Source organism: Fusarium pseudograminearum, chromosome 1, assembly GCF_000303195.2.
Source record: "Fusarium pseudograminearum CS3096 chromosome 1, whole genome shotgun sequence".
In the NCBI taxonomy this organism is placed as follows: domain Eukaryota; kingdom Fungi; phylum Ascomycota; class Sordariomycetes; order Hypocreales; family Nectriaceae; genus Fusarium; species Fusarium pseudograminearum.
Genome location: NC_031951.1, coordinates 9,024,144 through 9,048,401, shown reverse-complemented (window position 1 = coordinate 9,048,401; position 24,258 = coordinate 9,024,144). Strand labels below are relative to the sequence as shown.

At 47.8% G+C, this 24,258-nt stretch overlaps 11 protein-coding genes across 11 annotated transcripts, besides 13 other annotated features; 5 read left to right on the top strand and 6 right to left on the bottom strand.

The window, feature by feature from the left end:
* Nucleotides 1-4: 4 nt before the first annotated feature.
* Nucleotides 5-113: a repeat region.
* A 46-nt stretch (nt 114-159) lies between these two features.
* On the bottom strand, nt 160-970 carry FPSE_10766 (uncharacterized protein; the record flags this gene model as incomplete). The annotated part of the gene is made up of 3 exons (XM_009263883.1): nt 160-167; nt 334-685; nt 737-970. 3 exons carry the CDS (start codon nt 968-970, stop codon nt 160-162), a joined length of 594 nt encoding a protein of 197 aa, XP_009262158.1.
* A 1,749-nt stretch (nt 971-2,719) lies between these two features.
* On the top strand, nt 2,720-5,082 carry FPSE_10767 (uncharacterized protein; the record flags this gene model as incomplete). Its single annotated transcript, XM_009263884.1, has 2 exons — nt 2,720-3,400; nt 3,454-5,082. 2 exons carry the CDS (start codon nt 2,720-2,722, stop codon nt 5,080-5,082), a joined length of 2,310 nt encoding a protein of 769 aa, XP_009262159.1.
* Nucleotides 2,927-2,957: a microsatellite.
* Nucleotides 5,083-5,573: 491 nt separating the features above from the next.
* On the bottom strand, nt 5,574-7,335 carry FPSE_10768 (uncharacterized protein; the record flags this gene model as incomplete). Its single annotated transcript, XM_009263885.1, has 3 exons — nt 5,574-6,775; nt 6,840-7,202; nt 7,254-7,335. 3 exons carry the CDS (start codon nt 7,333-7,335, stop codon nt 5,574-5,576), a joined length of 1,647 nt encoding a protein of 548 aa, XP_009262160.1.
* Nucleotides 7,336-7,608: 273 nt separating this feature from the next.
* Nucleotides 7,609-7,640: a microsatellite.
* Nucleotides 7,641-7,783: 143 nt separating this feature from the next.
* Nucleotides 7,784-7,833: a microsatellite.
* Nucleotides 7,834-8,406: 573 nt separating this feature from the next.
* Nucleotides 8,407-9,953, bottom strand: FPSE_10769 (uncharacterized protein; the record flags this gene model as incomplete). The annotated part of the gene is made up of 4 exons (XM_009263886.1): nt 8,407-8,427; nt 8,487-9,121; nt 9,175-9,590; nt 9,646-9,953. 4 exons carry the CDS (start codon nt 9,951-9,953, stop codon nt 8,407-8,409), a joined length of 1,380 nt encoding a protein of 459 aa, XP_009262161.1.
* A 462-nt stretch (nt 9,954-10,415) lies between these two features.
* Nucleotides 10,416-11,417, top strand: FPSE_10770 (uncharacterized protein; the record flags this gene model as incomplete). The annotated part of the gene is made up of 1 exon (XM_009263887.1): nt 10,416-11,417. The coding sequence occupies one exon, from the start codon at nt 10,416-10,418 to the stop codon at nt 11,415-11,417; it is 1,002 nt and encodes a 333-aa protein (XP_009262162.1).
* A 777-nt stretch (nt 11,418-12,194) lies between these two features.
* Nucleotides 12,195-12,922, top strand: FPSE_10771 (uncharacterized protein; the record flags this gene model as incomplete). The annotated part of the gene is made up of 3 exons (XM_009263888.1): nt 12,195-12,577; nt 12,654-12,815; nt 12,868-12,922. 3 exons carry the CDS (start codon nt 12,195-12,197, stop codon nt 12,920-12,922), a joined length of 600 nt encoding a protein of 199 aa, XP_009262163.1.
* Nucleotides 12,923-13,273: 351 nt separating this feature from the next.
* FPSE_10772 (uncharacterized protein) lies at nt 13,274-15,725 on the bottom strand (the record flags this gene model as incomplete). The annotated part of the gene is made up of 2 exons (XM_009263889.1): nt 13,274-13,528; nt 13,584-15,725. The coding sequence occupies 2 exons, from the start codon at nt 15,723-15,725 to the stop codon at nt 13,274-13,276; spliced, it is 2,397 nt and encodes a 798-aa protein (XP_009262164.1).
* Nucleotides 15,726-16,576: 851 nt separating this feature from the next.
* On the top strand, nt 16,577-17,233 carry FPSE_10773 (uncharacterized protein; the record flags this gene model as incomplete). Its single annotated transcript, XM_009263890.1, has 1 exon — nt 16,577-17,233. One exon carries the CDS (start codon nt 16,577-16,579, stop codon nt 17,231-17,233), a length of 657 nt encoding a protein of 218 aa, XP_009262165.1.
* A 230-nt stretch (nt 17,234-17,463) lies between these two features.
* Nucleotides 17,464-18,154, bottom strand: FPSE_10774 (uncharacterized protein; the record flags this gene model as incomplete). Its single annotated transcript, XM_009263891.1, has 6 exons — nt 17,464-17,476; nt 17,569-17,728; nt 17,775-17,884; nt 17,954-18,010; nt 18,043-18,055; nt 18,103-18,154. 6 exons carry the CDS (start codon nt 18,152-18,154, stop codon nt 17,464-17,466), a joined length of 405 nt encoding a protein of 134 aa, XP_009262166.1.
* Nucleotides 18,155-19,015: 861 nt separating this feature from the next.
* Nucleotides 19,016-20,511, top strand: FPSE_10775 (uncharacterized protein; the record flags this gene model as incomplete). Its single annotated transcript, XM_009263892.1, has 4 exons — nt 19,016-19,129; nt 19,186-20,033; nt 20,084-20,289; nt 20,345-20,511. The coding sequence occupies 4 exons, from the start codon at nt 19,016-19,018 to the stop codon at nt 20,509-20,511; spliced, it is 1,335 nt and encodes a 444-aa protein (XP_009262167.1).
* Nucleotides 20,512-20,811: 300 nt separating this feature from the next.
* Nucleotides 20,812-22,115, bottom strand: FPSE_10776 (uncharacterized protein; the record flags this gene model as incomplete). The annotated part of the gene is made up of 4 exons (XM_009263893.1): nt 20,812-20,878; nt 20,931-21,288; nt 21,346-21,496; nt 21,552-22,115. 4 exons carry the CDS (start codon nt 22,113-22,115, stop codon nt 20,812-20,814), a joined length of 1,140 nt encoding a protein of 379 aa, XP_009262168.1.
* A 1,377-nt stretch (nt 22,116-23,492) lies between these two features.
* Nucleotides 23,493-23,577: a microsatellite.
* A 115-nt stretch (nt 23,578-23,692) lies between these two features.
* Nucleotides 23,693-23,742: a repeat region.
* Nucleotides 23,743-23,765: 23 nt separating this feature from the next.
* Nucleotides 23,766-23,844: a repeat region.
* A 52-nt stretch (nt 23,845-23,896) lies between these two features.
* Nucleotides 23,897-23,940: a repeat region.
* Nucleotides 23,910-23,952: a repeat region.
* Nucleotides 23,953-23,983: 31 nt separating this feature from the next.
* Nucleotides 23,984-24,027: a repeat region.
* Nucleotides 24,000-24,033: a repeat region.
* Nucleotides 24,034-24,249: a microsatellite.
* Nucleotides 24,250-24,258: part of a repeat region that runs on past the window's edge.

Here is a 24,258-nt window from a genome sequence, read left to right as displayed (position 1 = left end):
AAAGTTAATTATATTAATATTAACTATATAGTCTATTAATACTATAAGCTATATACTTTTAATTTATATTTTTAATTTTAAGTAGTTTTATTAATTATTCTTAATTATTTATAGAGCTCTTAAAGGTATTATAATATCCTTTTTACTCTTATTATTATATTATAGCTCTATTAATATAATAAGTTATTATAGTAATAATAGGCGAAGACGAGATGGACTCCGCCGAAGCGGCATGGAATAGTCTGTCGTTTCTGCCTCCATACAAGGTAAGATGGAAGGCTACACTGGCGGCGCCAGATGAGTTCCCGCCTAGGACGACGTGTTTTGGGTTACCTCCGAACCTGGAGATATATTTTTGAACCCACTGCAATGCCTTTCTTTGGTCAAGAAGGCCGATGTTGGGTTGCACCTTATCGCCATAAGACAAGAAGCCGAAGACTGACACTCGATAGTTGAGTGTCACAACGATCATTTTCATGCCAGATGCTTGTATGAGCCCAGTACCATCGACATGAGGTTTTGAGTTGCCGTTGAAGCCGCCTCCCTGAATAAAGACATAGACCGGAAGCCTGGCCATTCTGGCAGCATCTGTAGGTGCAAAGACATTGATGAATAGGCAATCTTCTGATTGCGATTTACCGATCAAACTCGGCCTTGCTTGCAAGCCGACACACTTGAGCCTGAACTGCGATATGTCAGTGAACTCTTCACTTCCGCCAACAATGAGTCAGCTAACCTTTCTTGCATCTTTGACTTGACGCGACCTTATGGGATCTTGAGGAGGCATAAACCTCAGATCACCGATAGGAGGCGCCGCATATCTCATACCGAGCCAGCTTGTGACTCCGTTCCCGTTGTCCTTTCCCTGATATCTGCTATAGGACACATCGACAATGGGAGCCACAGCAGTGACTAATGTAAGGAGCAATGCCAATATCAACGACAAAAAGAAGGGAGATGTAGAGGCCATGCTGAACAGGCTTGATATAAGTGCATGTATGAATAGCAAAACACTTATGGGACTACAATGCATTTTATATTAACAGACAGTCGGGGGAGGGGATCCTCGTAGATCAAAGATACTTCTACCATAAGACGAGTCGAGAATCATCGCCAAGATTACAATCCAAGCGCTTGTTGATGTCCAGACCCTCCGTTGAATGGCTTACAGATGGAATGGTCGGGAACTATGAAGACCTTACTGCAAAATCTGTCGAGCATTGCTATCTCCGAATTCCATGACTAGGCCAAACAGGATCAGCCGCATAGTCCAACCAAGTCTGCCAAGTAACTCATTAAGGAGAGCCAATGCAGGAACAGACAGCCAGACTAACCTGTCGGTTTCTTGGCATTGGTCTAGAATTTGCCATCAGTCCATCTTCCCCTTTTTGGTGGCTCTGATCTTGAAAGGGGAGGGTTAGGCGAGCTGTTCCACTAATGACAAGCTATGTTTAGCCTTGTAAGGATATCGACCTGACTCTTGTCTAAAGACTAATACCTACTCATGGAGAAACGCCAAGGTAAATGTGTCTGATCAGCTAACATGCCCAAGCCACAAACCCGAAACCGGGCTGCAGGGTCAGTTGTTTGCTCCCCGTTATGCCCGAGATGAGCGGTCCGCTATGGAAATAACAGTACATACTAACGTCAGAACCAACTCAGCAGAAACTTCAAGCCACGGCGGGCGGAATGAATTCCATTGTCCTTAGAACCTGGCACGATGTACCACAACAAGAGGACCGATCCGGCTGTCTCTGACAGTGTGACTGTATTATGCCAAGTAAGCCCAGCTTAATAGACGCAGGCTAGTCAGGGCTTGAGGGCCTTCGATATTTGGTGGTTGGTAGAACTTTAGAGACAATATTACCTTTAGCTTCTCTGCATCAAGAACCATAGAAAGTAGGGCATAAAAGCAACCTTATTCTCGCATAATACAAAGGCACCGTGAGACCAGCTTAGCAGCCCACTTCTTCGTCTTCTTCTAACACAACCTGGGAAATACCAAAATACCGACTCATGTCAGTTAGCTTGCCCAGACCTGGAGGCCTTCGATTGATTTACCGAGTTTGAATTTTCTGCTTGATAAAAGACAGGAATGACTCGCAAGCCACTTGGTTGTTGGTGGATATGTGACTGTCCACCAACAACCAATAACCAACATCCAAGACTGAATATGAATGAATGCCTGCAACAGGGTTCTTGGCGATTCCAGTGTTTATCGATCTTTCCGGAGCGCACATAATAGGTCAAAATTATGCCATTGAAATTTATCCATTATCGAGTTTCTCAATCCCAGTCATTCTTCGATCACTGGCCGATATAGCTTCTGTTTTGGATACTGATTGTAATGTGTCAGTGAGGCAAGACATAGAAACCGTAGTATAGTAGGCACAGGCTACCTATTGAGATGATTCGCAGCTGTTTCTTGTGATTCGTATATTTCCGTAAATGAAATGAATTTGAAAACATAACTTACTCTAAGTCAAAACTGGTGGGTTGTCGATGATACATGTCTAGATATGTGCAATAGTACTTGACAATGTCTTTCATCGTGTTTGACCTCTACACGTATAAGACCCACTTCAATTATATCCACTTGCCAAGCAGTCTCTCTTATCTTATCTGTCGCAAAAAAAAAAAAAGTCAACTCTACCTGTCAAGTGTTAGTACGGACTTGCCTCTGTCAAATTTTGTTTGATCATCATCGGCATAATATTCAATGGCACCAACAACATTGCCTTCTCGTAAGCGAAAGGTTCTCGCGGAGCCTGCTCCTGTCGATGATGAACTCGCTGGCGTGGAACTCGATGGTATCTTGTCCCAGAGCGAGGACGATTCAGACTTCGAAGAAAGCGACGTTCAAGGTGAATTAGACGACAACTCTTCCGAGAATGATCTAGATGAGCACGACCAAGACGCTGAGGAAGACGACGACGACGACGACGACGACGACGGCGCATATAGCGAGGACGCTTCTTCCGACGCCGGCGACAGCTTCGGAGCGCCTCCTACCCTCGACGCCGATAACTCGGAACTGAACTATCGCGTTGTAAAGGATGCCAATGGAGGCGAGCGCTACGAATACGCAGAGGTTGATCCTGTCTATGACAGTGATGACTCTGACGCCCAAGGTCCCGTGAACACGATCGGAGACATTCCTCTTTCGTTTTATGATTCGTACCCCCATATTGGCTATGATATCAATGGCAAAAAGATTATGCGCCCGGCTACTGGGGAGGCGCTAGATGCCCTCCTCGACAGCATTGAGATCCCCAAGGGCTGGACTGGCCTGACAGATCCTGAAACTGGAAAGCCGCTTGACCTTACCCAGGATCAACTCGAGCTTCTCAAGCGACTGCAGATGAACGAGGTCCCAAATGAGGGATATGATCCCTATCCTGTATGGCTTTCCTCCTACTCTAATCTGACGGTTTTCGTTACTAACTTGCTTAGGACATGGTCCCATATTTCACAAGTATTGAGGAGAAGATGCCCCTCAGCGCTGCGCCAGAGCCGAAACGACGATTTGTTCCCTCCAAGCATGAGGCCAAGCGAGTGGCCAAGCTGGTTCGAGCTATCAAGGAAGGGCGCATTCTGCCATACAAGCCCCCGGAGGAGCGCCAAAGAGAGGACGAAGAGAAGGAGGAGTCGTACTATGATGTGTGGGCAAACGAAGAGCCTCAGGATCCCCATGTCATGAACATCCCAGCCCCCAAACTCGCTCCTCCCGGATACGACCTCAGTTACAACCCTCCACCCGAATACTTGCCCACTGAAGAGGAGAAGGAAGCCTGGAAGAATCAAGATCCCGAAGAGCGAGAAAAGGAGTACCTGCCAGCCAAGTTCGACTCGCTGCGCAAAGTTCCCGGTTACGGCGAGTTTGTCAAGGAGCGTTTCGATCGCTGCTTGGATCTCTATCTTGCACCACGAATTAGGAAGAACAGGCTCAATGTCGATCCTAACTCTCTTCTGCCGAAGCTCCCTCGCCCGGAGGACCTCAAGCCATTCCCTACCCTTAACCAGACGATCTTCCGCGGACACGATGGGCGGGTTCGTTCTGTGGCATTCAGCCCTGACGGGGAATTTGTGGCCTCTGGCGGCGATGATGGCACTGTTCGCGTATGGGCCCTGAATGGTCATCAGGAATGGATGGCCAAGCTCAATAGCGAGGAGCCCGTCAACATGGTGCGATGGCGCCCTAACAAGGAGACCTTCATATTGGCAGCCGCTGCTGGAGAAGATCTGTTCTTCATGATTCCATCTGTTGCTAGCGACGCTGTGGAGAAGGCGAGTCGCGAAGTCCTTGACGTTGGTTTCGGTTACGCTACCAACGGTGCGCAGTCTAGTGCAATCAACGGCATAAAGAAAGAGCCCCCAGCCAAGTGGTCCCGACCTGGCGCCAAATTGGAGGCTGCTGGAGTGCTCCTAATGGCCACTGTTAGGTCGGCGATCAAGGTTATCAATTGGCACAAACGAGGTGAATATATCTGCACGGTTTCTCCAACTGGACAACGAAGCTCAGTCGCCATCCATGCTATCTCCAAGCACCTGAGTCAACTGCCCTTCAGAAAACTTCCTGGTCTTGCACAGACAGCCCAGTTCCATCCGTCAAGGCCACTCTTCTTCGTTGCCACGCAGCGCATGATCCGATGCTACGATCTCCAGCGTGAAGAACTTGTCAAGGTTGTCCAACCCGGTGCCCGATGGATCTCCTCTTTCGATGTGCACCCTGGCGGAGATAATCTTATTGTTGGATCTTATGATCGAAGGCTCTTGTGGCATGATCTCGACCTATCTGCTCGTCCTTATAAGACTATGCGATTTCATCCCGAGGCTATCCGAGCCGTTAAATTCCACCGCACTCTTCCTCTCTTTGCTGATGCCAGTGATGATGGCACACTGCAGATTTTCCACGGCAAGGTTGTCAGCGACCTCATGGAAAACGCTACAATTGTGCCTGTTAAGATGCTCCGAGGCCACAAGGTTATCAGCAAATTAGGTGTTCTGGACGTGGATTGGCACCCCAAACACCCGTGGTGTCTCAGCGCTGGTGCCGATGGAACATGCAGGCTGTGGACATAATTGTATGTCTCAACAGAGGCTCCTTCTTATAGAAATGTTGAGCTATGGTCGCGGTAGACTTTCTTCCAGCGATGGCGTTAGGACACAAAATAATATATCAGTTCCAGCATTTAATCAACAGTTCTGCCACAAACCTATAAGTCCGATGCCGTTATTGTCTGGCCTTTGGTTGAAAGCAACCGTAACATGGCTCAACTATAACAGAACCTATCAGCCACGACAAAGTCAAGTTTGGCAAATGATGATCTTAGAATGTAAATACAATTCAATTAATAGAGTAGGATTCGTAATACACAACTACTTGCTACAAACAAACGACTCGAAGTGTCAGGAATTGCGCTATTTTATGGCAGAAGTGTCACCTCCCACGACCATGCCTTCCCACCCTTGTACTCGGATGGCTAGCTGCCAAGCGAATGTTCCCTTGATTAACTGAGGCAGTAAGTGTTCAACAGTCACCACAGTTGTCTGACGACTCCTATGCATGACCCTTAAAGTTCCTCTCGAACCTTAGCCTTGGCCTCAGCCTCTACCTCGGCAGCCTTCTCCTTGGCGGCCTGGCCACCAAGCTGGAGCTGGCTTGCGACCCAGTTATAGGTATCACGAGCAGTGTCTCCGAGCTTAGCGAAGAGTGTTCCCGATGGTGAGCTGGTGCCGTACTTGAAGTAGGTGGCTTGCTTTCGAGCCTGAGCCTTTAATTCCTCAAGCTTAGATCCCTGTGGGACTGGTACGCCATAGCTGTCCAGATAAGCCTTGAGGTCAGCCTCGGTCCACTCATCGAAGGCGGACTGCTTAGCAGAATTGGTAGCGGAAGTGAGATAACTGGTGGCAGAGGCCCAGGTTGATCCGCCTGCAGAAGAGGCTGAAGAATAAGCGGACTGAGCTGCGTCGTAGAGTTCATCACGGGTGGCGTCCTTCTTCTCGGCAATCTGTTTGGCAGCGGCATCTCCGTTGCGCTCAAGATACTTCCTCAAGTTATCGTAGCTAAAGTCATCGAATGTCCACGCGTTTCCGCCATGGGCAGCGACATGAGCGTTCTTGCGGACAAGTGCTTCAAGCTCGTTCTTCTTAGAGCCTTGGGGAACCGGAACGCCGCGGGCGTCTAGATAAGACTTGAGACGGGTGTCAGACCAAGTGCCCAGAGCTTGGTTAAAAGCGTCCTGTGCAGCAAGTGATGCACTGTCGGAGGCCTTTGCGTACTGGTTCTGGGCGTTGGAGGTAGCAGCACCGAAGGCAGAGGCAGCACTTGCAGAAAGGTTGTCACCAAGGATATCAGCTCGGTTCTTGCGGACGAGAGCACGGAGCTCGTTGGCCTTTGTTCCTTGGGGAACAGCAATCCCGTTCTTGTCACAGAACTCCTTGAGCTGCGACTCACTCCAGGCGTCAATAATCATGTCGGTGAGGGTAGCATAGGCGCCCTGAGCGCTCGCGGTGGCGCTGGCGGCTTGATCCTGAGCCTTGAGGTACGCAAGGCGAGAGTTGCGTCGAACGGATGCGATGAGCTTATCACGGGTCATGGGCTGGGGAGCAGGGAAGCCGTGGGTGTCAAGCCACTCCTTCAGATCAGATTCAGACCATGTCTCGTAGAGCCAGTTGCCAGGATAGGATGAAGCCTGGTTAGCCTTCTTGGCAATAGCCTCGTAGCTAGAGCGAGCCTTCTGGAGAAGAGTGTCGCGCTGGCGAGGCTGGGGAGCTACATCATGCAAAGTAAGTATTAAGCAAATAGATAATATGAGCTGCACGTCAACTGCACTTACCAGGAATTCCATGCTTGTCGGCAAACGCCTTGAGCTGACTTTCGGTCCAAGTGTCGAGGATCCAGTCCTTGACGTTGAGCCAGGCGGAATGGGCATTGTTCTCAGTCTCATACCAGTTGGCCTTGACCTGTGACAGCATGCTGTCCTTGGAAGCAGCAGCTTCGTTCTTGGTCTCTTTGCCCTTGGACTGCAAGTAAGCACTCAGCTGGTTGGTGTCCCAACTATTGTAGGGTGATACAACGTAGGCATCCCAGTTCTTCTCAATCAAGGACTCGAGATCCTTGCGGTCGGCCGGGGTGGGGTAAGGAACATCATGATCAGAAAGCCAACGTTCCATCTCCGTTTCGTGCCACTTGTTGTATACTGTCTAGCGTTAGGGCGCAACGCTTTATGGAAGATGAGACTCAAGCTTACCTGGCTTCGATCCAGGGAACCACGTGCTGGCAGCAACACTGTTGATGGCCACAGCGGCCAGGATGGCGTTCACAAATCTCATTTCGGCTTCAGATGAGGTGTCGCCTTACAAGACAAGTCGATAGGTGATGGAAGAAACAAGATAGATTAGGAGGGGGTATCACAATAGAAATCAATCACCTCGACTGATGAAGCTGGTTTGAGTATGAAGGAGGGGAAAGAAAGCAGTTGTGAAGCTTCGACGCGGTGAAGATGGGAAAAGGCAGCTCAGAGGGCAAGAGGGCAAGCCACCAAAAGGGAAATCTATCACGTCACTGTGCGGTCGTCGTGGGTGGCTGGAATCTGGCCGTTTGTACAGGCGGGCAGGCAGACAGGCAAGCAGTCAGGTAACTCAGGCTATAGCTGGAGGCACAAACGAGTACTGGATACTTACGCAAGAGCTCAATAAAGCTTGGAAAACAGAGGCAGGAGCGCGGAGCGGTTCCACGGCGCTTTGTATCACAATACTTGCTCCCCCGTTGGCTAAGGGGCATCGGCGTCACTATCAGCATCATCATCATCATCACACATCGTTCATCATTTCGATGAGATTTACGCAAACAAGCCTTGAATGAGTCCCCCCTCCACGGGCGCCACCATGACGTATTTTCTAGGTATGGCCCCGCACAAGCTCCTGCCCCAAATCGGTTTGATGCGACATGACTAAGGGGACGACTGCCAATCGGCACGTTCCGCTGCCAGATATTCCCCTACCAACTGAAGCACATGCTTAATTTCGACTGGATTCAAATGGCAGCTGGAGGAAGATCTCGATTCACCGATGGAACAAAAGCTCCGCCGTATTGCTTTGGCATGTCGGCTTGCCGGCTGTGCAAGCTGTTGACTGTCAGGGCCTCAGAATATCGAAGCAATATTTCTAACAAAAGTGAATTTCTTACCGAATCCCTTTATTTGGACTCTCTACAGATGTGATATATGTCAATGTCCAATGGCTGGCTTGCCAAAGGGTATAAGCAGTACTGGAGGGAAACGGAGGCGGGCTTGTGCCGAGATAATGTTACATTGATCTATGAATCTCCCCGTCACATCTAAACCCCAGCGCCCAGGCTTGTATAACCCGTAACCCAAATCGTGATATCTACCACGACCACAACTAAGCGTAGAAGTTGACAGTCTGTTTGACTTTGTTAGCAAGCTGCCTTTGCAAAACACATCGAGAGCTTCAATACTTACGTCCTTCTTCTTGGCCTGCACCTCGGCAATGGCATCGACATAATGCTCGTGGCCGATCTTGTTCTTTCCAGATCGCAAAGCAATCATACCAGCCTCTACGCACACAGCCTTCAACATTGCGCCTCCGAACTCGTCCGTGCTTCGTGCTAATTCACCCCAGTTAACCCCAGGGTCAACTCTCATTTTGCGGGAATGAATCTTCAAGATCTGAGCCCGAGCCTCCTCGTTAGGCAGAGGAAATTCAATCTTGCGGTCGAGTCGACCAGAACGGAGCAAAGCAGGATCGAGAACATCCACGCGGTTTGTCGCAGCCAGCACCTTGATCCGGTCATCTGATGCAAAACCGTCAAGCTGGTTTAGTAGCTCCAGCATGGTTCGCTGTACCTCTCGATCACCGCTCTTCTCGCTGTCGAAACGTTTGGTGCCAACGGCATCCAACTCATCAATAAAGATGATAGCAGGAGCCTTCTCCTTGGCCAGTGCAAAGCAATCCCGGACAAGCTTGGCACCATCACCAATAAACATTTGAACCAGTTGAGGTCCTGCCAGCTTCAAAAACGTAGCGTCTGTTTGTGCTGCACAGGCTCGTGCTAGCAGCGTTTTGCCAGTACCAGGTGGGCCATACATGAGTGCACCTAGATAGGTTAGCCGTGTGACCGTGTTTATGCACCATACCAATGAGCCCTACCTTTGGGAGCTTTGATACCAATCTTCTTAAACCTTTCGGCTTCCTTCATCGGCCATACAATAGCCTCCACCAACTCTTCAATCTGCTTGTCGAGTCCACCGACATCAGTGTATTGTTCTGTGGGCTTCTCGTCAACTTCCATAGCCTTGACACGGCTATCGTATTCGGCGGGGAGTGTGTCGAGAATGAGATAGGAATCCTTGTTCACTCCAATAAGGTCACCAGGCTTCAGCGTGTCGGCGTCCACGAGACCAATCAAAGGGAGGAAGATTGTTTGGCGGGTCGATGTCTTGATAACGGCAGACTTTCCAACTCGGGTCGCGTCCAAATCAATGTTGGCGCCCTCCTCTGACGATTCGGCAGTTGGATCGAGATCGAGCAGCTCAACAACGTTACCAACGAGGTATGGGAGCTGTCTACAGACTACGATTAGCAACGACGTCGAGAATTGATTGTCTCGGGAAGGCTCACCTATTGTTGGCGATCTTGTCCAGGTTTTCCTTTATCTTTTCGCCCATGGCAGCCTTCTCATGCGATAACCGAGAGAGCTCGCTCTTCATGATTCGAGAGTCGTTCTCGAGCAGACGCTTGCGAGTCTGAATGTCTTGTGTGCTAAGCCCGAGGATCTCCTCATCAAGAATATCATCATCCTCTTCTTCGGCATCTTTCATGTCGGCGTCGCCATCGGTAGGCTTCTTCTGGTTCTTTTCGTCGCCATCTCTCTTCTTGTCCTCCTTGTCTCGGCGGTCGAGGTCATCGAGCTCCTCGAGAGTCGACATGATGGAAGATGACGTTAATTAATTAATACGCAGGTTGGTTACGTAGTATCAAGTCGAGTAGAGGTTGTGTTGCCGTACTGGAATTTTAATATCGTACTGTGGGTAGTAGATTGGAAGAGGTGAAAGCTATCTGTGCTTTAACAACATCAAAAGATGAAGCCGTAAGGTGGGTAGGCAGTCAGGTCGCGCGTAATCAGCCTCCTAGTTGACTAGTCCACCAACAGTAACACATCGGTATTGGCTTCAGTGGCCTTGTACCCTGTAGTATCGGGGGTCGGGTGTGTGTTGATCCGACGCACGGACCTGTATCTTGAGTCCTGCAATTGTGATCAGGCTAGGTACGAACGTGGGTGGAATTTTCGATATGGGCATAGCCAGCAAAAAAAACATTCATGTACGCACGGTATTGGATCCCAGGTTTCAGTAACTACTACTAACTTCTAAATATTATAGTCAGGAGTAATGGCTTCCCGAATATCACGGGCTGCATCGCCTTGCCTTCGCCAATTGCGCAGGGAATCTCAACTTACTCATACGACATGGAACAAAGCATTTCGTAGCATTTCAACATCGCCCAATTGCTCTGCTGCTGTGAACGACATCCGAAAGCCAATTGACCAGGCCCCTGCGACCAAACCCCCAAGCGCTCGTCCTGTCGAGACGAGAAAGAGCCAGTTGATCCGAACATACACCTCACTACTCCGAACGACACCCCTGATCTTGTTCTTTCAACACAGTAACTTGACAGCCGTTGAGTGGGCAGCAGTGCGACGAGAATTAAAGAAGGCTCTCTCTTCAGTACCTCAGCCGAGTTCAGTTCCCGGAAAAGAACCTCTCGATATTACCCCATTAGTTCAATTGCAGGTGGTGCGGACCAACATGCTACGCGTAGCCCTTAAACTCGTTGAATTCTACGACCCTGAGGCTGCCGCTGCATCGGATAAGACGACGCGAACAGCACGAGGCCCTATTGTCCACGATTTGTCCGCAGCTGCTTATGATGCTATCAAGAACGCGGAAGTACCTGAAGACTCCAACTATGCTCAGATTGAGCCAGTGATGGTTGGCCCTTTGGCTGCTCTAGTTCTTCCCGCCGTATCTCCAGCTCACATTTCTGCAGCCTTGAGTGTTCTGGCACCTGTTCCGGGTAAATTCCCTGCTCCTTCTAGGAAGAAGAACCCTGGTTATCATGACCCCACTTGTCAAAGCGGTCTTGCGAAGCTGCTTCTCGTTGGTGGCCGTGTGGAAGGCAAGATCTTTGATCAGTCTGGCATCAACTGGGTTGGCGGTATCGAGGGTGGTTTGGACGGATTGCGTGCCCAATTGGTGGCCATGCTCCAAGGCGCAGGCCTGGGTATCACCAACACACTTGAGGGTGGAAGTCGAAGCTTGTGGTTAGCCCTGGAGGGCCGAAAAGGTCAACTGGAAGACGAGGCCAAGGGCGACCAAAAGAATGGAGAATAAAACGAGGGTTGGGTATTGACAACAATGATGTACAAACAAAAGACCTAACAAAGGTTGTGTATGTGTAGATGTACGAACAGCATATTGGATCATTCAAAGACTTCGACATGATCATATTGGGGAAACAGTCATCATCGGCCACGAGACGTTGTATTGTTGATCTTTCCATGGCAGGGGAGACTTTCCTTCCCTTTTATTTCTGCAGGCGCCAATGGGTCAGGATTTTGACGACTTGGTATCAAACGTAAACAAAGATAACTTCCTCAGGTAAGCAAGCATTCGGTTCATCACTTGAAGTGAAGTGTCCCCTAGATTATCATTTCACCCAAGATCTTTGTTTGTTTTTATACTCGAATAATTATACAGTTGTTGTTTTGAAAGTTGCCAGACAAAATGTGGCTGAATCGTGTGGCTGGAGCTATTACAAACGCAGGCACATTTCTACGCAGGCAGCACTAAGGAAGCTCAAGCAACCCTGACCTTAAACCTTAACCTGCTGTCACACCCCGCCTCTAACCAGCTCCGTTGACTTTATCTTGCCTTTCAACTACACAAGACCCGCTCTACCTGTACAACAAATAGTCGAGGTCCCATCACTACACTAATAGTCAAACTGAACGACGTCAAAGTGCTTCAACACGCTGTGCAACATCCACTATTACAACACATTTCTTCGGGCTTGCGGATCGGTGGCGCATTTAGAATCGATCATCTAGCCATGATAATCGTTGAAGCTTTCTGAACCATCGCAACCCTCTCAAGACCAACACTTGAATCATGGACTTCGCTCCTTATCAATCCTCTCCGCCGGAACACTCACGGGTAACTTCGCCTGACTATACCTCGCCGCGACCTTCATACGATGCTCGACGATCATTCTCTCCTGTCGCTTCTCCTCCCCCGCTCCAGCATCCACAACCTCAGCGAGGATGGGGCGGTTTTGATGGCCAGTCAACTGGTTGGGCGGCGATAAGTCCTGACAGTCGAGCTTTTGGGGCGTCGAGTACAATGCCTGGTGGGTTTCCTGCTGCCGAAGTTAGCGAGTTCGATACAAGTCTTGGCATGCGGTTAGATTATGAGGCATGTCTAGCATATGTCGCATTCCCACCTCTGGGAGCGATTATACTTCTTATCCTGGAGAGAAATAGTGACTATGTGAGGTATGGCTGGCCCCCCATGGCTGTATCTGAGACTGGTCATACATCTGCGTGCGAATCGTTTTAACACATTGACCAGGTTTCATGCATGGCAATCATCATTGCTTTTCACAGCAATCATGGTCTTTCATCTCCTTTTTTCATGGTCAACATTCCTTAGCTGGTTTTTCTTCCTTTGCGACGTTGCCCTAATTGCAGTTCTTACACTGAGGGCCTATAAAGATGCCGAAATACTCGACAGGTATGTAGTACGTCTTCGTTGTGCTTAGACTTGATTGTTAATATCTCTCAAGGTTTGAGGTGCCCTTCTTCGGTGCATTAGCCAGTCGGTTTCTTGATGATGAATGAACAATAGCTTTAGCACCGTAGTCATATCCGCATTGGTTTGGTTTTACACACCGAGTCTCTTCCCGCAATACCCCTTCCTAGCTGATGGGCACATTCCACCTTGTATCACTAGATGCACTTGTACTCAATCAAGACTTTTGGTGGTCCCAATGTTGGTAAACGAAGGAAAAAACTTCGGATCGGGTCGTGACTATGAGGAAATGGAATGTATTTTCTTCTGTCTTTGTGCTATTTTGGCATTCGAAGAGCACCCTCATAACTACCCAGGCGTCTTACGTTTGAGCGGGCAAGCACTGATACCCTTGGAAATATCACCGCGTGTTTGAGGAAACCATACCACAACATTCCTTTTCAAAATCGGCTCAGAACAGGCATCACTGTTCCCTTCACAGTCGGCTTCCCCGCAAACACAACCTCGCCAATGTTGGTTTCGGGGGAGCTGCCCACTTCCAACCACCTGGCTAGGAGATCATTGCTCTCTTTAGGCTTCACCGTATTGTCTCGAGTTCCGACTGTGATGTGCGCGACACGGTTCACACACTGCCACCGGTCATCCTGATCTGCCAGACGAACAACAATGGCCATGATCCGATCGTCGAACACAACCTGCAATGAGTTAGCGACATCAAATTAATCGAATTAAGGCCACCAAATATCTCACCCTTTCAAGCATTACATCGCATTCGCCGACCTTTCCTTCAGGGTTACCAGCAGCTTCTACCTCCTTATGTAGAGCGGTGTACTGTTCCCAAAGCTCGGGATGGTTGACGCTAGCAGCCTTGTGAAGCAGGGTGACATGGAATTTTGACTGCACACGTCTTGTCTGCTTGAGTTGTGTATACAATCGAGAGGTTGATGCCGGGATGTTTCTGAAGGCTTTATCAAGAGCGCTGTTGACATCTTGGGTGGGGATGCTGACGGACATGTACTCCATCTTCCTTGGTTTTGGCGTCTTCACTTGTTGTTGTTGTTGCTGCTGACTGTTCTTCTTACCCCGATCAGGTATATCATGCCTGAATTCTGGCTTGTATCCGAGAGCATAATCAATGGCAGCATCAAGTGCCCCTGAAGATGGAATCTCCCCCACAAGATTAGGGAACAGCTTGTGCAACTGCGTTACAACAACCTCGAGATTTTGTCGACTACCAGCTGTGGGGTCAAGGTCTATAAACGCATCGAAGCCGTCGTCAGGTCGCCCATGAGGGTTGCAAGGTTCAAATCGGTTGATGAAACCTTCCATCACACCAATAAATTTATCTTTATCGCTTGCTGCATGAATCGTCTGGTGGTTGTCCCCACGCGTAACAATTCGTTCTTGTGTAATTCTTCGGATCTCATCAATCGCTTCTTCGTCATGTTTGAAGTTCAAGCATACAAGTTTAGCAGTAGAGTGCTGAAGCTTGACATCCGTAATAATCTGTTTTCGCTCGTGTCTTTGCGCATTGTTTCGGTCTGCAACCACGGCAGAATGGTCTTTCAGCTCATCCAATACCATCTTGGTAAACCGCGGAGGGCGGCCCTTGCCAGAGATATTGTCATTCTGAACATGACCCCAGCCAAACAGGTGTGAGAGCCCCATCGCGATTGTCGTCTTGCCACAACCGATGGTGGCGATAGGACACAAGATCACATCCCGAGTAACCTCTGTCATGGCTGGACAGTCCAAGTCGCCTAGATTGGCCGCATCTGCTCCCTTTAGATTTTTAAAAGTCAAGAAGTCGTTGCGAAGAGCGATAATGCCGTGGTTGCTATTGTACTCTTTCCCTAGCTTCGGGTCTGCGACAAGTCGTCTTCGAGCATAAAGAAGATACTCTTCCGTAATTTTGGTGTGTTTCTTAAACTTTGGCTGCTTGCCAGCAATCAGGGCTTTAGTGCACTCTCTCCACTGGCGGTACATCAGGTATGGCTCCTCGAACTTGTACTTGAAGAACCAATCCTGAAAGGGCTGCGTGGCTGGATCTTGTGACATTTTACAGCGGATGACAAAGCCCTCGACATCTCGTCCATCGTGAGCCCCAGTTTCAGCCACTTCTTCGAGAAAGCTTTTGACCTGGTGGATATCGTCCATTACAATAAGCCCAGTCTTTCGGAAGGCCCACTCGTCAGCAAACTCCTGGACATACCGACTTGGATAGGTGGCAAATTGCGGCAAATTGAGGTTCATGCCGTGAAGATATAGGCCGGCTTTGTCGGGACCATATGCCAAAATGTGCTCTTCGAACTCGTCATCACAGAGCTCTGCAACAGCAGTAACGTTTCTCTTGCGAAGTTCTCGTGCAAGATCTGCCTTTGTCTTTCCAACAGCAGCCAGCTGCTGCTCCAGACGTTGTTCTCCAGCACTTGCGTGACTGACCTGAATGTCATCTCGGTCTCCTGTCGAATGTTTGCTGCAAACAACCAGGGTATCGTCTTCCAGCCCAGCAATAAAAATGATACAACCGTTCTCCTTGAGGGTAAGTTCGTAAGGGCCTTGTGTCTGTGTGAATATTTTTTTCCACTTGGTCTCGGGGACCTCCTCGACGTTGAAAAACTTGTCATAGCCTCTCACAGCGATTTCCGGTTCGTTTCTTCGTGTCCTTGTGGTGAAGAGGCCACGGGCGTATGTTGGCAGATTAGGTCGTTTGTAGTCCCAGTCCTGCATGCGCCACGACTCGACTTGAATGCCATCAGCCGATCCCTTGACGTCGAAACTGGTCTTTTTGACCGAGAACCCGTTCTTTCTCTTGTCTTTCCGAGCATTATCCAAAGCACGCACGACAGCCGCCACGGCTTGCACGTCCTGGGGCGTGTATGGCGCAGACATGTGTTTTGTCCTCGATAAGAAAGCTTGAAAAGATGCTGGTCTGTAATTGACCTGTTGACTGATGTGAGACAAAAGCGAAGAGAATTGCGATATGCAAGCATAAAGTGGTACCTTGAGCAAGGCTGGGGGTTAATCAACGATCTTTTGGGAATGCCAAAGATTATGCGCTGAAGCTTTTATATAAAGTACCCAGGGTGATTCTGTGGATGCTGCTCACCTGGCTGTGGTGGTTGGTGCGGGCCAGGAACAACGAGAAAACTGCCTAGGTGCACCGCCTCAATATTTTCGAAATGAGTCAGACCGCAGAGACAGAAAATGGTCACACGAAGGTCGATGGGCGTTAGCATTCAGTCCAGAAAGTTGTAGGAGCAAACGAGAGTTTCCTGAGTCATCATTGAATATCAGGCAGGAACATTGTGGAGGGCATATTAGTGCCACCTTACCCTGGAGAGCTTACAAGCGCCATGCGTCACGCCGACTTTAAATCTGTGTCATAGGATTCAGTATCCGCAACAGACGGTTAATAATTATATAATGAGTTTTATTTGTGGTATAGAAATATATCCTTGGGCATATGTAACCGCATTATATCCACTGAATACGCGGCTGAAGGCATGGTCAGTTAGTATTCAGAGTTTTGTCAGACACATGACGGTGGGTGTAGTTGGAGGTTCCACTGAAGATACCCCGCCACAAATATTCTAGCGACAACGACTTTCTTTGCAGCTTTGATGCAAAAGATCTGAACAACCCAGGAAACTCGACTTCCAGTGTACTAGAATTGAAGAATTGAATCATACGAACATTGTTGCTGGTCGCCGACTACCTACCTACTGCACCTTCCATCCACCATGACAACTCCAAACCCGTTCCTTCTTGCAGCCGACAACAACCCCACGCTGCTGCCCCTCCTGAGGGAGAGACCAGAACTGGCGTCATCGCAAGATGAACACGGCTATTCCCTCGTTCATGCTGCTGCCAGTTACAGCCATCTTGATCTCCTACGAGCCCTTATTCGCGAGTTTAATGTGGACGTGGACCTAAAAGATGAAGACAACGAGACCGCCTTGTTTGTTGTCGAAACTCAGGACGCTGCTCAAGTCCTTGTCGAAGAACTTGGTGCGGACGTCGGTCACCGAGGACTGGAAGGATTGACGGCTAGAGAGAAAATTGAAGCGGAAGGTGACTTTCCCGTGGTTGCGGAGTACCTATTGAAGATCGAAGCCAAGCAAGCCGACGATCCGGCTTCGACTGCAGCGGCTGTCATGCCTGAAGTTATCCCCCCGCCTCCAGAGGGTATGAAAGTTACAGTTGGTACGATGGACGAGACCGCGGATATTCCCGAGGAGATCGACCAAGAGTTTCGAAGGAGAATTGAGGAATTGGCCCAGCGCGACGATTTCGATTCACCCCAAGGCCAAGCCGAGCTACGAAGGTTGATTGAAGACGCTGTGCTGGGCGAGGGTGGCGTCGGCGATGAACGCAACGTACGATCGAAGCAGGACTAGGCGCTGCATCCTATGTCTTGATCTCCCACATGAGATACCTGCCAGATGCACTGGGTGGTCTAAGAATTGTGAGTTCATCACTTGTTCCTGGTACACCCTTGGAGAAGCATGTAGCGCCGAGAGAAAACCATGCCCCCGAAGGACAAGCGGCCAACACATCTACGAGCAGGCAATGAAGCCACTGTGCCGACAAAAAACCTTCCCAACTTATCTTGCAGACCGTGGATTCTTTAACAATGTCGCCTGGGACGCAATACCGTGATAGATAGGGGTCAATACTATCCTGAGGTATTACACGTGGACTGGCCAAGCGAATGAGCGAGAGCCACTCATACCTCTCTGTAGCAAAGTACTCCAGAGCTTCACGGTTATTCTCTGCAAGAATCTCTGGGTCAACGTCGAGAATTGGTTGGACGACAGCAAGATTTTGAGATACGATGGGTGTCGAGGTGAAGGCTGTGGGGAAGAACTGCTGTAGCGGGTCTGGACTAAGAACTTCAAAAAGTCAGCAACAAGCCAGATTCAGGCCTCATGTACCTACTTTGGGTCGTCTTGTCGCAAAATAGCCATGCCATAGGTTGATTGAAGACGTTTTTGCATGCATAGATCAATCTATCGAAGCCCTTTTTTCCACGGAGCATCGATGGATCTCTGAGGTTATATGTTATGGCTTGATCGTTAGATCAGTAAATCTTCAAGAGACTCGCCCTTGGTACTTACTCCAACGAGGTTTGGATCCTCTTCCACCCTTCGACCCATAGGGTTTTCCTGGAATACCTGCGCGTTCATGTGTCTCTTTATCCACGTACATTGTAAGAACACCTAAAAGAGGTCAGTACTTAGCCAAGTACGTATTACACGATACATACCTTCACGCAAAGTGAATAGAGTGTCGACAGTCGTTTTTCCCTCTGAAAGCATGATGATATCACCTGCCACCGAGCATAACTGTTAGCAAGCATTAGCAGTATAAACAATTAGGCGCACCTTTTTTAATGTACTCCGTAAAGAAGTCACCTTGTAAGATATCCCCAAGAGACATCACTACTCTTGAATAGCGTGGAGACTCATCAGTCTTGGCAAGTTGCTTACTGACTGCATCGTGAACTTCTACAGGCAGGATCAGATCGACCTGGCATTGTAAGTACGCACCCAGTTCTTGTCACAAACGGGAACTCCTGACCTTGTGAATAAAATCTAGAGACGTGATTGCTGCCCAAGGCTTGCCTTTACGAGGAGCTTGCTTGGTATCAACATGGCCCATAGTACCGTGTGTCACGAAACATTTCGGTGATTGATAGACCGATGGCGCAACAGCGAGAAACATGTCGAAGAAGTCAGGAAATGAAAGGGAGAGAAAAAAAAGGGGCGCTTTGTGAACAAGGGGTTGTTGATTTAAGTCGCTGAATGGTGTAAGTCGGGAATGGATCGTGCTTGGGTGATAACAAGACGACAGTTTGGATTTTAGCCGGGTCTTTTTCGGTGAATTTTTTCCACAACATTTGAACTACCTACTAAGGTAAAGAGGAACTTTGCACTTTGCAATTTGTTGTGGCATAGAATCAACACAGCTGTGGCGGGTTTCGGTACTTTTACCGTTATAATCGTAAAGACGCAACTTTAGAGACTGTGCTTGGGTGGTAGTGCTGCTGCAAAAAGCAGTTTCTCAACGAGAAGGTTTCAACAACAATTTGCCCTCCCCCACACTCGCATCTTTACCACAAAGCTGGTCAAGTCAGCTTCTTTTCAGACCTGACGGCATTTCGAGGCCTAAGAACCAAGATGGAGTTCTTGATTAAATTTGCGCAGGCGCATGAGACCTTTCGAGTGCCCGAAATCGAGGCACTGGCCCTGGTTGAGGGCCTGGAAATGAAAATAGTCGACTATAGTCAAGACGTCCGTTATCCTTCACATCAATACATGCTTGTTAGAGACTTACTGAAAAAAAATAGTCCCCCTTTTGTGTCGTACAGCTGGCTTCGGTCGAAGCCGCCCAACGCCTGACCAAGAGATCCATCCTCATTCAGTCTATACATGAGCTCTGGGGCAAAGGAAGTACACTGGACGAACTCCACGAATCGGTCAAGACAAACACATCCCACGTCTGGGATAGCTATCTCGGAAGGTCATTCAAGTTTGATGTTGATCCCTATCAAGGGACTCGCTCTGCGAAGAAGCGAATCGAGCTCATCAACTCCTTCCGATTTCTGGGGTGGACTGGGCCTGTAAAGATGTCTAATCCAGACAACCTATTCACCATATTCGAGATGTGGCCGTACGACAGCGTACCCCTAAACGTCCCAGATCCCACGACCATGTATCTTGCCCGCCATGTTGGCAACTCCTCGCGGGACATTCTGGTTCGATTTGACTTAAAGAAGAGGGGCTACATTTCAACAACAAGCATGGATTCAGAGCTCGCGCTGGTCACGGCCAACATTGCCCTAGCTGCTCCTGGCAAGCTGTTCTACGACCCATTCGTTGGGACAGGCTCCTTTCCTATTGCGTGCGCTCACTTCGGTGCTCTCGCTTTTGGAAGCGACATCGACGGGCGTAGCATCCGCGGCGAGGGTGGGAAAAAGAGTCTTAAAGGGAATTTCGACCAATATGGCATAGGCTCTTGCTTGGGAGATGTGTTTTCTGCCGACTTGACCAACACCCCCATTAGGCGGCATCGCAGGACCTGGGATGGAATCGTTTGCGATCCGCCCTATGGTGTACGAGAAGGATTGAGGGTGCTTGGTCTTCGCGATCCCGAAAAGACACCATGGCTAATAGAGCAAGGCAAGCAACATGGAATGTTCGTTATACATTGGCCGACTGCACTTACTCTTACGCTAACCATAGCAGGAAACCAACCTACGTGCCGCCCAAAAAGCCCTATAGTTTTATGGTAATGCTCGATGATATTCTTGACTTTGCAGCCAATACTCTCGTTGACGATGGACGGCTGTCATTCTGGATGCCAACTGCCAACGATGAAAACCAGGAAATCCCGACACCCACGCATCCCCTCATGGAGGTGGTCGTGGTTTGTACTCAGTCCTTCAATAAGTGTACGTTGTTCTTGTAGCATCGCCCTCTCACTTTCCCCATGCTAACACCTGCTAGGGTCAAGGAGACTAATCACTTATCGTCGACTCCCCGACTCACAAGTGTCACAATCAGCCCTCGAGACCTATGCAAACCGACAAAAACTCAAGTTGGAGGGGACATCAGCAGACGAGCTCAACCCATTTCGGCGCGGATATTTCAAAAAGTTCGAGGCAGATGAATAAAACCTCATTCACAAGACTTCGCTCTACTCCCATCAAGAATTTCCTGTGCTCCAGATTCATACGTGACAGGCTACCCCCAAAAACAAATCCCAAACACTGATATGGCTCGCAATGGAGTTCGTGCATGTTCGTCAAGTTGTCATAATACCAGATTCATAGCTCCCTGTATCCTCATCTATGTATTGTAATAGTGTCGACCTCCTGTACCGTCATAGAAACGGTCTTGGTAATTTGCCCATACACGTGGCAACGTCACGCTCCAAATTTGTGCCACAGGCATTGCCCCGAAGTACAATATGCTTAGCGGAACTCGGTCGCAGCGAAGCATCCTCGATCGGGAACATGTTTCAATTCCAGTTGTTGGAACCTGTGGCCAGTTAGTTGAGGAGTCCGACAAGTGACAGGAATGACAAACCGACTTTTCGCTTTTAGAGTGGAAATAGATGCCGCTCACTTCGCCTTTAACCTGGTTGAAGCAAATATAATAGAAACCCTCAAAACTGGCGCCAGATATTGTGCGGACGCGGTGGTCTGGCACCAAAAAATGCTCTTTCCATCGCATGAAGATAGTTTCTCGTTGGGCGGCATCGCGAATGATGACGGGTCCCTTACGGGCTTGCTTCTGAAATGGACGAAAGGCTGTAAATTTCGCCCAGTGGCTCAAGTCAACCTTGCTATTTGCGCCCCAGTTCTCGTGCTGAGTATAGAAGCTATATTTAGATCCGATGATTTCTCCCTCAAAATATGTTGTAAGAGTGGGATGATCCTCGGTCAGACCTTCGACGGTAAGTCAGTTTTGTGTTGGTAAAAAAATGACATGTGCCTAGCACCAACCTTGAATCCGGAGATAGCCGCAAAGGAAAGACTCTCGCATGTCGACATGTTTGATTTCAACTTGCACGTCGTAGACCTGGCGTTCCGATTGTTGTGTACCGTGGAACTTGCTACCTGGACGGAGGTAGGAAGACGGAGCTGATGGAATAGTCTTCGTTTTGTCAGAAAGTTGCATCATAATAACTGAACTTTTGAAGTTGACTCACCCGTATACATGAGTAGTCAGGGCCCATGGATGGGGACCAGAGCTCATCTTCTTGCGCATCAAAATCAATACTCTCCGACTCCCGATTCGGTGACCCCCTCCGCCTAGATGATTCACAGGGAGCTGATTGGGGTTCCCTGGCCTGCTGTGTGCTGTTGGGAGGCTCTCGACTCAACTGGTTGCCGGTTTCGGCGTCCCTTCCCTTCGTTTCGGGCCCAAACCCTTCATGCATAGGAGTTGTTGCGGTAGTAGTGGCGGTTTGAGGGCGTGGGGACATAGTGGTGGATCTTGAAGACAGGTCGTTTGATGGGCGTCCGTCGTACATGGTGGTATCGTCATTCGGGCACCCAGGTGCAGTCGACGCGTCGATGGTGAGCGGTGATGCACCATCTACAGAAAGGCCGGGGCCAGACTGGATACCAACGTCATCAGCACGAGCTTGGCCTTCGTCGCGTGCTTGCCAGGCAGGGTGTGGTTGACTTTGGACGTCGTCAGGGCATGTTGAGAAACTATAGGAGCGCGGCGAAGATGCCTCGACAGGTGGATTTGATGATGGCGTTGGCATTGTATGTGACGAATGATGAAGTACAGTACAATTGAGCAACGAGTATATCGACGCAGCGTAGGTAACAGTTTGAAACGCGAATAAAGCAAAATCGAGGGTATCAAGGTGGACGATGCAGGTTGAAAGGCCTGCCCTGACGTCGAGCGTTGTTCGATGCCAGAGAGGAGAAGCAAGTTAGTGTTAATCACCAAACGGGTGGCGATCTCGGGGGCTAGACTAGAGCCGTAAGATGAGTCTGGTATCGCGGATAAAGCTTTCAGAAGGTCCCCATGACAAAGAGATAGGGTGTCAAGCAGTACGGTAGTAATACAAGGAAGTATTAGGTCACAAGAGGAAAGTAGGAGGAAGCAAGAAAGTAATATAGGTATGTTAGATCGCGAATGGGACGATGGTAAAGAAACGGAGATCAAGTCGGTCGGTGATGCTGGCTGCCCTGACCTTAGTAGGCTAGCATCCCGTTCTCTTGTTCTGGGGTTCTGTAGCGGATATGTGGGGGACTTCATCAACCTCCACTCGGCAAGACGGAAAGTCTTCCAATTCTTAGTCCACTTTAGATCATGGCACGCTACCTACAGTGCCTGGTCTGTGTCCGTATCGTGCCTTAGTAGGTGTTGTGTGTTGGACTGATGGCTGATGCCGTGTAACATTGACTCGAGCCTAGACAAATCATCATAGTCTGGAGGGTGGCTTGGAAGAAGACTGCCCGTCGTTGTCAACGGTGGAAACCCCCGGAACACAGGTATAATGTATTCCAACTATCTAGACTAGTGATTTACATACATTAGATAAGAAGCCGAACGGCAGCAATTCGTTCAATTCATCCATCATAATCCAATATCAATAATTATACTCATACTTGGATCTCATAGGAGAGAGTGACTTAGTATTCAACAACTTTGAAGTAACATGAAGCATGCAAATTGAGCTTCATTCTGCATTGTTACCCTCTTTTTTATCTTGGGCTGCGATGGATGCTGAGGCTGGCGAGGGACAGTTCCATCTAAGCGGGCCAGGATGAACCTTAACAAGACTACCGTGAAAGGAAGCGAAAGTGTGATAAAACGATCTGCCGGTGATGGGATCTTCCTAACTATACGAGAGCATGGGCTGTTTCGTTTATCCTAGAAGTAATTATGCATATCCTTCCCCTGGAACTTGAGTCAATATCGACATCAAGATCAGATGCTTTTTCTTCGTGTCGCATCAGGAATCATCGGGCTGCTTCCGCGCTGCCCCATAGTTATATAGGACCAGCATCAGGCTGCCCCCAGCATTCCCCCACCACATTGCTGCCTGCATTTCGTATGGGGTGATGGGCCTTCTAGAGTCATGTACCTACTTCTGATGCGTACCTACTTCTGATGTATTAACTGAGGTTATTATAATAACTTTAATATATAATATTATTATTAATTTATATATAAATTAAGTAATATAAAATAATATTATAATCTATAATCTTTAGGGATTATAATAGTATTATTCTTTTTTTAGGATTTTAACTTTTTAATATCCTTTTTATACTTTTTCTTTAATTTCTTTAATTTAGCTTTTTTTAACTTATATATCTCTTTAGCTATTAAATAATAAGCTTATAAATATTAAATAACTTTATATTACTTTTATAGCTTAAATAACTCTATTTTAGCCTTTAAATATATAGTTTTTTATTATTTTATAATATTTTAAGTAATTAATTAATTTAACTTATTAGCTATTTTTATTTTTAGTTAATAGAAATCCTTTTTATATTTATCTTATTAGGCTTTAAGGCTATTAAGTTAATTTAAAAGGTTATATTAGTTTTTTAATATATATAAAATATCCTTTAATATAACTCTTTAATATTAAGGTATTATAAGCCTAAGATTTTAACTTAATAGCTTTATTAATATAATAATTTTAAAAAATAGTTTTTTTATATTAATTAGCTATATTTTTATACTATAAAAACTATTAATAATATTCTCTTTTATAATAGCTTTATATTTTATTTTTTTATATAATTAAAGGAAATATTACTTATTAATTATATTATTACTTTATATATTAATAAATTACTTTATAAGTTAATAAAATATTACTTTTAATAGTAAAAATATATTTATATTATATAGCTATATAATATATAATAAATATAATA